Source organism: Balaenoptera ricei, chromosome 18 (genome assembly GCF_028023285.1).
Source record: "Balaenoptera ricei isolate mBalRic1 chromosome 18, mBalRic1.hap2, whole genome shotgun sequence".
NCBI classification, from domain to species: Eukaryota; Metazoa; Chordata; class Mammalia; order Artiodactyla; family Balaenopteridae; genus Balaenoptera; species Balaenoptera ricei.
In genome coordinates, this window is record NC_082656.1 from 20,775,496 (window position 1) to 20,788,311 (window position 12,816).

General features: G+C 37.4%; 1 protein-coding gene across 4 annotated transcripts in view; it reads right to left on the minus strand.

Moving 5' to 3' along the window:
• The window catches only part of LRCH1 (leucine rich repeats and calponin homology domain containing 1), a 192,132-nt gene that overhangs the window by 33,940 nt on the left and 145,376 nt on the right, over positions 1 to 12,816 (minus strand). For 3 of the 4 annotated variants that reach the window (XM_059902540.1, XM_059902538.1, XM_059902541.1), the window contains exons 12-15: positions 9,726 to 9,815; positions 9,588 to 9,624; positions 5,600 to 5,653; positions 4,794 to 4,866 (exon numbers count right to left, since the gene is read on the minus strand). In XM_059902540.1, the coding sequence (XP_059758523.1) occupies positions 4,794 to 4,866; positions 5,600 to 5,653; positions 9,588 to 9,624; positions 9,726 to 9,815 (254 nt within the window). The remainder of the gene's footprint in view (positions 1 to 4,793; positions 4,867 to 5,599; positions 5,654 to 9,587; positions 9,625 to 9,725; positions 9,816 to 12,816) is intronic. The other variant, XM_059902539.1, reaches the window with a different exon arrangement.

The window sequence follows — 12,816 nt, forward strand, 5'->3', positions numbered from 1 at the left end:
GTACAGCATAATAGCTACACATGAATCCCTGGAATTTTCACTCAAACAAAAACTACCAGAGAAGTACTGCCAGGTTATTTTATTTTCAGAAAGATTTTCACAATGATTATTTTTCTATGGAAATCTTAGGACTTTCAATAAAAAGAAGGCCGTCTGGCATAGTAGCTTGCACAAAGAACCCTCAATAAACAGCTATAGATGAAGGTAGATATGGTGGAGAGGAGATGATCAGAGAGTTAGGAGCCCTGGGTGTGACCCCACCCCTCCCGCTACCTAACAGCGTGACCCAGCGTGACCCACATTTCTCGTTTTATTTGGTTCATCTATAAAGATAGAAATCTTACTGCTACGTAAGATGTCTAGATCTTACCCAGCTTAAAAAAAAAAGTCTTTGGTTTCAGATATCACTCCTAAGGAAATACCAAATCACACATAAATCTTTCATTCTAGGCTCATTTCCTTTAAACAACATCAGATCTATAAATAGCCATGCTTTCTGAAAAACAAAAATGCCTCTCTCCCCTTTTTATTTTTAAGTAAAGGAACAGGTTTATCAAGAAAGTTTCCATTTAGCCTTCCTCAACTTCCAGAATTTAAAATGGGATGATGTAAGAAGGGACTTTGGTCTCCCTGTTGTTGTTGTTTAATCACACTTGTTTTCAGTTAAAAATTTTAGAAATCTATGAAATAATGAAATTCCTTTTGTAACTAACCTGCCAAGATATACATTATCCTTCTACATAAGGAAGTCTGGAAAAGCAATTTTTGGTTGAATTTTGACCAGAAATCACAGCAAATGTTTTAAATATATGGTTTCTATTTATTACATATAACATATTGATACTTAGATAAAAAAAAATAAGTATTATCAGAAAATACATCTTCTTATTGTGCTTGCATTGTGGTTTTACCCCACATATCACTTCTCTTCCCTATAAATCATATTCTCTATTTCATTTCACGTTACTTTTATCTTTTGGTATCTTGGAGTAATATGTTTAAAATCTGAAGTAACAGACCAGTATGGAGATTCAGATATCTGTGGTAAGTATATCTAAATAACTATATTTATTTTATTTTCATCTTTTAGGCTACTTCAGATATTTAGTGGCATGAAATCAAATGATATCCACATTAATCCTAGCTAGGTGTCCTCAATTTTTTATTTGCACATTTGGTTCTCAAGCCAAGTTACCATTCTTGAATATCATGTAGATGAAATTACACTCAAAAGGGCTGCAGGTATCAAAAGTCAAAATGTGCAAATAATTTGCAAAAAAAAAAAAGAAGCAAGTGATTTCTCTTCATTTTTAGGAATTTCTCACTTTTAACTATTTTCAGTGCAGTCCTCTTGGATCAGCCACAGTATGTCTTGATTACTTTAAAAATTTCATATGGTAAGCATAGATGATAAAAGATGAAACTCCGAAAGCATTTAGTTCAGAAGCAGGAGCGGCAGAGGTTATCCAAATGTACAAACTCCCATTTTTTATAAACAAGCAAACACACCAAAAAAAAAACAAAAAAAAAAACCCCGAAGCAGAAAGGATAGAGAAGAAATTATTGTATAGTCCTTCCAAAATTCGGAATATTCAAGATAATTAAATGTAGTTTGACAAACTGCCAGAGAACAATGCACATGCACTTTTGTGGACTTTCCAGGTTTACTATTATCTCTTATATCAGGCATGCAGGAGAATATACACTCTATCTGCAACTGCACAGAAATGAATGTTCAGTATATTCATTCATTGGCTTATTAATGAGCACATCGAAGAATAGGTACAAAGCCACCTACCATTGTCACTGTCTCCTTCAGATGGAACACTGTAGCTAGAGTTGTCCCATGTTTGTGCCTGTGTAAGTTTGTTGAAGGAGATAGGAGGAAGAGTGAGGGCTGGGTCTGCAGGAGAGCGAGAGAGCCAGTCCGCGTACGGTTGCACAAGGACCAGGAAAAACCAAAGGGGCAGCAGCATTTCACAAATGGCATAAGGATTGTATGGAAATGAAGCGAATTTCATATTATGGAATTTAATTTCAAATGTACAATACAGGAGAATGAAAGATGGCGCATGGAATAAAAAGAATGATAAAAAACTGAGTGTTAGTACTTATTAATCATATACTTGGCATGCAGTTAATACCGTTAATCGTTAACAGTTCGCAAGCCCACAGACTTAGAGTACTAATGAATCATGTCAGCGGAAAGAAGGAGAACCCATAGATTATGCAGATAAAAAGCAAAAGACCTTCCAGATACCTTTTCCAAAGACCTAAATAACTAACAATCTTAGCAAATATGATTCACACAAAAAATTTGTTTACATAGAAAAAGCTTAATATGTATAAATATGTCTATTATTTAGAAATAAATCTATTATAGAATCAGTGTTTACCACTGGTGGATTTTTTTCCCAAGGTAATGTAAAATTTCTCTTTAAAGACATCTGTAAGTGTGCTGGCATGCTTTATTGATAACTGAATCTAGCCAACTCTGCTCAACCCTTGACACACAGGTATACCTCTCAATACTGTCTTAGATATTGATCAGTATAGAACCTATTTCGGACACTGGTAGAGTCTCTTTAACAACAAACCTAATTAACCAATAGATGTCAGTCAATTCAAAGCACTTCTAAATTGGTCATTTATGAAATAACATCTCTTTTTTTTTTGTACTAACTATCCATATAGTAATTTTTGATGTTTAGGAAATATCTATACAATTTTGATTCAATCACAAGGCAGGGCCAGTAAAATACAGGGACATGATTCTAGTAATGCATATTTGGATATATACAGTTGTCTTTCTTGGGAGGAAAACACAGAAAAAAAACTTTCTTTTGAAGAAAACTATTAGCCTACTTTAAGAATCTAAGTTTCTATTCCCACTTGCTAATTTGAGCAATCTGTTTTTATTTTTAACACAGAAATCACATGAATTCATATACTTAACTTTAAAATAAAAATTAAATCACTTTTTAAAGTTCCAAAGCTACTCAATCAAAAATAATTTCGCTCTTTTTTAGTCATGTGATCTTCAATTAAGATTAGTATGTATATTATTTTCTAGAAAATGTGAAAAATACATACTGTAATATTTTAAAGTCACTAAATAAAAATTTCAAAATTCCCAATACATGATGCTAGTTTCATAACGTTCCAACATGCCACTTGATGTTCCTGAAGAAAAATCAGCATTACTTACGACAACCAAACTCCACAAAGCTTTCAACAACTGGCACAATTTCCACACTGGTTAGTCAGCATTATAGAAAGGTTGGAAGCTAGGAAAGGAAATTATCTTTGTTTCCTGCTATTCAAAATAAATACTTCATTTATTTTTCACCACCACAAAGAGTCTGAAATGGTTCAACAGTGTGGGTATAAGGTTGATAAGTTGAGCTTGGACCCCATAAAAAGAACTGAAAAAGTCACGGAGACAATTTTGCAACTAAATTGCAAAGATGCACATTCAAAAGAATATTAATCTCTGGAGATTCATTCAACTTTTGATTTGCTCAATTATAAGATATTTTTAAATTGTGTAAAAGTGCCTGTAAGGGATAGGAGAAAGTCTGTAGCCCAATATGAAGTCCTCGGTGTATAGAGAACATTCCTGGCAGATCATCACTCAAGGCATGGAAGCCTCCTTTCCTCCCAGCATGATCTGAGACCTTGGAAATGGAAGCCCAACCCAGATCTGGCTGCACACGCTCAGCTCCATGAATGGTGAGGCCAGCCATCTGAGTCCTATTTCATGCACAATTTGGTTCTCCATAAAACACCTCTTAACCCTTGCCACACCCAAGCATCTTTTCAAATGGCTTTGTCTTACAGCCCATTCAAAATGTCAGGAAGCCATTACACCTGGCCACATGTGACCCATCAATCAACTTTCTCCAAAAACGAAAAAACATTCCTTTATAAAAGAACCATCTTCGTTTTTTTTCCTATGGGTGCCCTTTTTCAAAATATACACATGTATAACTTCAACTGTTGCCAAATGCTTTATTAAAAAACCCAAGAACATCTGAGTTCTTTACTACCTTTTGCTTAAAGCGTCTGAGTCCTTTCTTAGCACTTACTGAAAAGCATTAGCAGTGAGTGTATGCAAAAGACTTAAGAATCAAAAATATTAAAACAAAGAAGCACCTAAAAGAAGGTAGATAGAGCTAGAACTTTAAGTACGTGGAGAAATCAGAAGAACCAAATTTTTCTATACATAGTCCTTCTTTTTAAAATCAGTAGTTGTTTTGCACATTGCTATAATTTACATTTGTGAATATACTAAGTTAAAATAAAGCAGGTAATATAAGCAGAAATGCTCTTAAAAATGTCTCCTGACCACTCATGTGAGTCTTGGAATGACCACCCTGTCACATGAGTAAATACACAGACCTTACCAAGGCCCAGAGAGCAAATGTGGGGTGTCTCAGAAAAGAGTCACCAGCCTTAATTCAGCAAGGTACCAGGAACCACCAGGGCAAAGGGGTGGCTATTTTATCAACAGAATATTTCTTTCCCACTTACACGTCCCAACATCTTTTTCTCTTTGCTCTGATTCAAAAGAAGGTAAGATAATCTATTACTGATAACATGGCGTTAATAGGTGATTCACGACCACAAGGCTCGAAAATATGGCCTCCCCACGCTGTAGTGGGGTTCTGATGCCACGACTCAAACTCATCGGAGTTGACAAGGCTGCTCGCACTGTAATGTATGCATTTAAAAGGCTAAAGAGAAACTCCTGAGCTGTTCACACGTGCAAGAACACTAAGGTTTCAATTTACCTGATCGAGGCTTCAGGCCAAACAGAGCTGTGCTGGCGTTGGTAGGAGAGATGGCAGGGGAGTTCTCTCTCATCTGTGGTGTTAGAAGGAAAGGACATTTTTTAAAGAACTGGAGCAGAACTAGGCATGCTTCTCTATGATCAAGGATTATAATAAAACCACGACCTCCGTGCATTTGCTGCTGTGAGGAAGTCCTGACTAAAAAATGATAATTGACGCATCTTCACATTGCTAATGCTTTAAGTGGTGGAATCGACAGAATGTTGTTTTGGGGGAGATCCGTTCAATCGTTTATGGGCTCACTATAAAACCAGTTCATAGTTGTGTGATACTGGCAATCCCTTTCTGCTCCCGAATGGATGCGTGCATTCACGTGCAGGCACGCACACACACAAGCACGCACTCACATCCACCTCACAGAGGGCACATCTGATAAAGAATTTCTAACCCAATGAGATGAGAAAATAGGTAACACTGAACAGATGTCTCAGCTATAGAGAAACCACACACTGAATCATTTATGGATAACGAGACATTCTAAATGTTGCCTACATGAGCTATTTTCACTTCGTTTTCTAGAAAAATGTTCCCACATTTGGTCTTCAAAATATGTCTTATAAAATGAGTCTTTAATTATGGATAGGGCCGGATCAGGCTATGAGAGCTAATAAGAGATTCCCTCAGAGATTCTGCAATACAATTAACTCATGAATCATCATGGTCTCAGATTATAGATTTCTGTACAAGATATTCCAATTCAGGCTTCACAAAATACCTCAGCTTTCAGTAATCTTCAGGAAACTTACCTCATTGGGAGAATACTCGCTCCCATTACTCTGTAATGTTAGATCATTTTGAACCTTAAGGAAGAAAAAAAATGCATGGTACGTTCCATCAGACTATAAAATTAGTGAGGCAAGAACTGAGTTTTTCTAACTTCCATCATATCCCTGGCACATAGGGTCACAATGAATAATACGCTGAATTAATTAATTAGTAGTTAAGTAGGCCATACTTACATTTTCTAAAAACATGCAACTATATTCACAGAAAAATACAACTAAAATATCACACAGACTAAGAAAAGGGATTTCCCAGAGCAAAGAGCTCAGTCCAAAGTACCTGTGAACACCAGCTTTCCTTGCTAGGTTACCAAGCAACCTGCAGGTTCCCACCTGCTGGGAGCATTAGGGTTTTTATAAATGGTCCAAGGCAGTAGTTCCCAAATACACAGAATCTCATTGGGAGCTTTTTAATAAATATACATACCCAGACCTAGGAAAATCCTGCGCTGTCAATTCAACATCAGTTTGCTTTGTCAACCAATGGGGAAACTCGATAGTTTATTTTACCCAGATCTGCCTTCTTTATAAGGTAATCAAGAACCCCACTGAGGGAATTCCCTGGCGGTCCAGTGGTTAGGACTCCACGATTTCACTGTTGAAGGCCCGGGTTTGATCCCTGGTCGTGGAGCTAAGGTCTCATAAGCCGGGCGGCACAGCCCCCCCCCCCGCAAAAAAAAAAGCACTGATCCACCCTAATAAAAAATTTGGTGATAGCTAATATAAACATCTTCATATATATCACCAAACTAGTATAAATTTAAGATGTCTGTTCCTATTCCTATTGTTGAGGAGTGCTATTAAAAAATATTCCCAACTGTAACAAATCCAAGGGAATAACATATTTTTAGAATAAACAGTCATTAATTTCCCTACTCAATTAAATGTCTGAACTGCTAACTAGTAACTTGCAGGTTTGATTCTCTCTGTAGGAAACTCATCCCTCTAATTTTCCCTGTTGTCCCCCCAGCATCCTTCCCTATTGGATATTATTTACGTATGAGAGTATAATTTGCAATTCTTCCTGAGTGGTTGCCAGCGCTGCCCAAACTTGATGTGGACAGTCATCTAAAGAGTGTTAAAAGTCAGATAATGTGATGTGCTGACAATTACAAACCATTTCATAATCTTGGCCTCACCTATCTAACTGGGCACCAGCCTATCCCCCTCAGTGTTTCTTTCCGGTTCATGCTCTGTGCTGATTCGACCATGGCCAAGCTGCCTTGCTCGGCACAGCCTCCTGGGACCAATCCAAACCCTAGCTGCCCCCCAAATCTAGGTTTATTTCCCTTTCCTTAACCTCTTATCCTTTCCCCAGTCTCCCAGAGCACCTAAAACACTCAGGATTATGGACTATCTCATATTCTTCTCTAAGTTTTCTCAATATCTAAAGCTTCTTTCCTCCACAATTTTTAAAATGCCTTGAAAGTGAGGGCAACTTCATCTTCTTCCTATCCCAGTCTTCGACACCCCAAACAAGGCTGAATCCAGCACAAGGACTCAACAAATAGTGGCTAACTGATTCAAGACTATGCTATAGATACTGCTTTCTTCCTGAATGAGATGGAAGAGAGAATATAAAAATAACCAAACCATAAAGGAGGGTCCCACTTAAGTTCCACATAATCATCAGCACTGGCCTTGCTAATCTAACACTTTCTTTGCCTCCTCCTTGTGACTTTTTTTCCACCAGAGCCAGCAATTCCCCTCCCTTTTTAAAATCATGTAGACATATGTCATGGACAGAGAATTGCCCAAAGAAGGAAGACAATGTGTAAGAATTCCTTACACTGAACGTGACTCCTCATTCAACCAAAAAGGGAAAAAAAAAAAAATTAACATTGTAAATCAGACATGGAATGGAGATCTTTTTTCCTAGAGGCTTGGTGTCTGCCTGATACTCCTGAAATCATGCACACAGGAGGGCATCTATTTTACTGGAATCAAAAGTGGGTCTGCAGCAGGATTCTAACATGGTCTCAAAGTACCTCTTCGCTGACTGATTGTTCATTGCAAGGGGAAAATAGAATACTTAGACGGTGGAGAAATCAGATTCTACCTCGATTGGGTAATCAAATTAACGTCACCAATGAAGCACAGATGTACACAATGTGCCTCCAAATGTGGTACCCTGAGAAGGACACCACATCACCTGTGCAGTATCCCAAACAAGAATGCAGGGACTCAATCTAATCATGAAGAAATATGAGGGATTTTTGTCCCACAAAATAAGGGGCAGTTCATTTTACAAAAAGAGGAGCAGTATATTCTTCAAAATTTTACGGTCATAAAAAAATCAAAGAAAGGTTATGGAAATGTTCCAGAATAAAGCAAACTATAGTTACCTGACAATTATTGCCTCTAGACTGGATCCTACACTGAAGGGGAAAAAGTGCTATGAAAGACATCATTAGATCAACCTAAATGTTTGGAATATGGATAGCAGATTAGATGAAAATATTTTATCAATGTAAATTTAGGAAGTTGATAACTGAAATGGGGTTATATAGGATAAAAGCCCTATTCTTAGGAACGGTACACTGAAATGTTTAGAGAAAAGGACTATGATGTATAAAACTTTTCCTCCAATTTTCAGAAAAAGAACTATGTGTGTGGAGGAAGAGAGAGAGACTACAAATGTGTGAAAATGTTAATCACAGGTAAATCCGGGTGCTAGGTTATAATTTTTTTATAATCTTTTGTAGAATCTTGCAATTTTTTAAACCTTTTATAAATTTTAAATTATTTCCAAATAAAAAGCTAAAACTAAAAGCGAGTCTGTACAGAATCAAAAGCAGCACGTCTCTAAAGAAGAGCCTGAGGAAATGGGCCCAGGGCAACCTTCACATAAGTGGCTTCCTGATGTCCCACTACTGGGTCATTCAGTGATGCCTCCACCTGGGGAAGAGGGAGTGCAATGATTCTAAGGACCACACTGATGACAGTCACAGAGCAGAGTAACAGTAACAGCTACGTTAGGTGTCCTGGGTTCCAAGATGGATCCCAATTCATAGAAAATAAAGGTGAAGTTAGAGAGGTAGCCCACAGGAGCTCATAGTTATGGCAAGTCTTTGAGATAGGGCCGAAACTTAACATAATTCCAAGTCACTACACTCAACTCCACTCAAGTGTGGACTCTCTGGGAACATGGGTTTTTCGATTACAGTTCTTTTCCTCATTTAACAGAGACTTAGCTAGTTAAGAGTGTGAAACTGCTTTACTATGGTACGTGTCCAGACACCTCAGGGGACATAAATTGGTTGTACTGAAATTAGCCATCCTAAGCCTATTCAGTAAGAGGGAATAAAACGGGTCGTATGTAAACAATGTTTTACTCCCATGTCGCTGACTCAAGCCTCTCTCTCTATGCCTGCTTCTTCGGGACCTTCCAGGCTCATCTCTAGTTAATATGTCAAATCTGCCTTCTTTACAGACACCCAAATTTCACCCTCTGTAGCTACCTGACCTACCTTTACTCTGTCCCCAAACCCCCCCCCCCACCAGTTTCTCTTTGCTAGAGTCACTTATTCCTCCTAGGCATATCCCAAATCACTCATTCTTGTCTCTCAAGTCTTTCCTAGTTTATGTTCATCTGTGGCTGTAAAACTTGCATCAGATGGTCCTACCTCCAGTTTTTGACAGAGGAGGTTTCCGTGTGGGTCTTAGTTGCCAGGGCCTGACTTAAGCCCGACCGTCTGACGTAAAAAATTTAGAGAACTTAATGGAAACAGCCAACTCTCATCTTTAATGGGAGTGAGGATATAATAGATAAGCAGGAAAACTAAAGAAGCCAGAACTATAAAAAAATTGACAACTAGACCTTGAACAAATGTGAATATTGATCTCACTAATGAATGTTCCACCCCACAATAAATCTTGATAAAATATGGTGGCCACTCTTCTGTGGCAGAGTATTGCACCAGAGCTCTGGTGAATCCAAGAGAAGCCTTACCTCACATTCTGGAGACGTCTCCAACTGTATTTGACCACTGTAGGAATTAGAGAAAAAAAATGACACAAAGTGGAATTTAAAGCAAAAATATTTCAATGTAAAAAGGTAAAATATATTGTTAAAAAAGGGTCAACATACTTTAGTGCAGAGTCTTGTAATTCTAAGTCTTCTGCTGAGTCCACAGGGTAGAAGTTTACAACACTTCGCTCTGTAATATCTGTGCTTAACCTAAAGAGTAAGGGAAAAAAAGTGTTACCAAATTTGTTAAACTTCTAATAAATTCTACTGCTTTTAGTCATATATTTAAAAGTTATGTCTATTGTTAAGATTTAATAATGAAAGGTTTATGGTAGAAATTTCAAACTACATGGTATTTTCCCACCATGTGCCAAATACAATATAATGTAGGTTTAATATAATTTTCCATCTGCTTTGGTATCAAAATCCAACTTATTTGAAATATACTAGTAATTTCTGATAAGGTCATAATATTCATAGGTAGCACACACTAAATTTTATTCTAGAAATTTCTTAGTTTACAGAAGCAAGTAAAGTTCTTCTATACTATACTATACATGTACTATATTATGGTATATGTACCAAGGGCATTTGTTTTAACAGGAAGATCTCTTTGATAGACCCTGATACTCTCGATTTAAAAAATAAGAATTCATAAGCAATTTGATATGCATTTTTTACTTCTGAAATTGTCTTACAGTTTCTGAATTTCTGTGATTTTAAGAGCTGAACTTTTTTTTTAAGATCTATAAAATAAGGAATTTCTGTAAGTCATATACAAGTTATAAAGCTATTTTAAAAAGTAGGGATGAGTTCATATTATACATGCCCATTGAAAATGGTATCAAACCAACAGTCAGAAATCCTTAAGAGAAGAAACCAACACAAAAGCAAAACAGGATAGCAATATTCGACTCAATTTTTTGATGTTAAGGTTGTGTGAAAGATAAAGCTCTAAAATTTAATCCTGTAATCAGCGGCCTGACTAAAACAAAGAGATCTGGATCCAGGAAATACGAGATAAAGGAAAACCTTAATGTGTACATAAACTTTTTATTACTATTATTCAAAAGCAGCTAGAAATAAGTGACCTCTTGAAATGCCCTCTCTTCATTAGGACAAAAACAGGACTCTTTCTTTATCCCTACTACACTGGCACAAAGACACGTTATTATCAAGTTAGGACTGTCGTATTATAATATCTATTTCAGGATGTACAACAAAGATCTGCAGCAGCCAAATTAGTGGATTATTTTAGGGAGGAAATCAAATCCCTATAAAGTTTTACAACGTAAATAATTTAAAAATAGCAATCCATAAAGACGCAAATCAACTATCCCTTGGAAGGTTACTCAAGGCTGTTTTCTTCCACGCCCACCATGCTGACTTGCTTGACATCCTTGGCGGCGACTCTTTGCCTCAGACCTTTCCAAGCTGGAGAGGCATCTCCAGATCCTCAGTTCATCCCACTTCTCAGGAAAGATGATGCAACTGAGGTCCAGAGCGGGGAGCCACACCTTCCGGGTCACCCCGATCTTACACCTGGTCCCAGTCCCACATTCCTGGCTGCTGCTATTTCTATCAAACAAGGCTGTTCTTTTCCACTTTGGGGCTCACATAGAAATCTCGAATTTGTAAGAAAAGTTTATTGGAAAAGTAATACAAAAATGTAGAAATATTAAAACAATATAAAGTTTGAGCCCAAGTGGGGCCTTCTCTCTGTCACATCATGTCTTCCAGGCTCTGTCCTGGACTCACATTCCCTTCCCATTGATATGCTTGCCCTTGGGAACCTCATCCCCTTATACTACTTCTGTTATGGCAGCACCTTATGAAAGTAACTTTTAAACCTAAGTCTCGAAGCCCCAGACCTAAACATCTAGTCGCTGAATGGACGTTGTCACATTGCCACCTTGGATTCCGCTCAGCAGGTGCTAAACTGACCCCAACATCCTCCTCCTAAAAACCTGCTGTTCCTCCTGGTTCCCCATCTCAGATGGAGACATGAGGGGTCAGGTCTAAAACACCTGGGACCATTCGCTCCATCCTCACCATCCACTTCAAACAATCACCAGAGAACTACCACAGTACCTACCACTGTGTGTCTACAATATTTAAAACTATAAAGAAAAGTAGTAATGTAGAAATACCCACAGAAAAAAAATCCATCTTAATATATTTCTTTCTAGTTTTAATTTTTCCTAAGCTTCTTATACAATTGGGACCTAATTCTATTTATATCGTTGGGATCAAACTTTATGCATTTTTTATTCTATTTATATCATTGGGATCAAACTTTATGCATTTTTCATACTTTTTAAAGTTAACATTATATAATGAGCTATCTAAAATATAGTGGAAAGTTTAAAAAATATTTTATGGGTCACATATTCCATCTTATTAATGACCAAAATTTAAGTTATCTCCAAATTGTTAGATCATTTCCTTTTTTGCAAATATTTGCTATTAAAAACACCCCTCCCCTCACAATTGCTGTTCATATCTCTTTGTCCCTTAGGATATTTTTTTAGAATTAATTCAAAAGTTTTATATCTATTTTTAGACTATGGCTACAAACTACAAGGATGCCTTCTGGAGTGGTTCTGCCTGTTTACCTTTCCACCAGCAGTTCATTTATTATTTCAAATCTTCACAACACTAAAAGATAAGTACTTACAGCCCATCTTAGAGATGAGAAAACTGGGGTACAGAGAAGTTATATAACTTACCCAGATGAACTGGTATTAGAGCTGGGTTTGCAACCAGTATCTGGTTGATTAAGGTATGTTCTTCTCCAGCCATGCTATTTCCCCGTTCCTTATAATTTCTGTCTCTCTCTCTCTCTTTTAGGATGTGAAACTCAGCTCTTTAAGGAACACACCTTGGTTAGGTGCTTACTAATAAGCCAGGCCCTGAGCCAAACATTAGGGAGAATTAACAACATGAATCATCATATTTTTAAACCGTCATTACCTCCCCCTACGTATAAAATAAAGTCTCAGCTCCTCCACACAGCATTCGAAGTCACGCCTGCATCCCTCCAAAAGGTCTCTCTGGTGAGTCTCAGTCCTGGCTGCACATCAGAAACACCGGCAGAACTTTTAAAGAATAAAAACGGCCAGACCCCCAGCACCACAGGTAGTGTCGGGCAGAGTGTCTGTGTTCTGAAACTTCTGCAAATGATACTGAAGCACAGCCAGCATGGAGATCA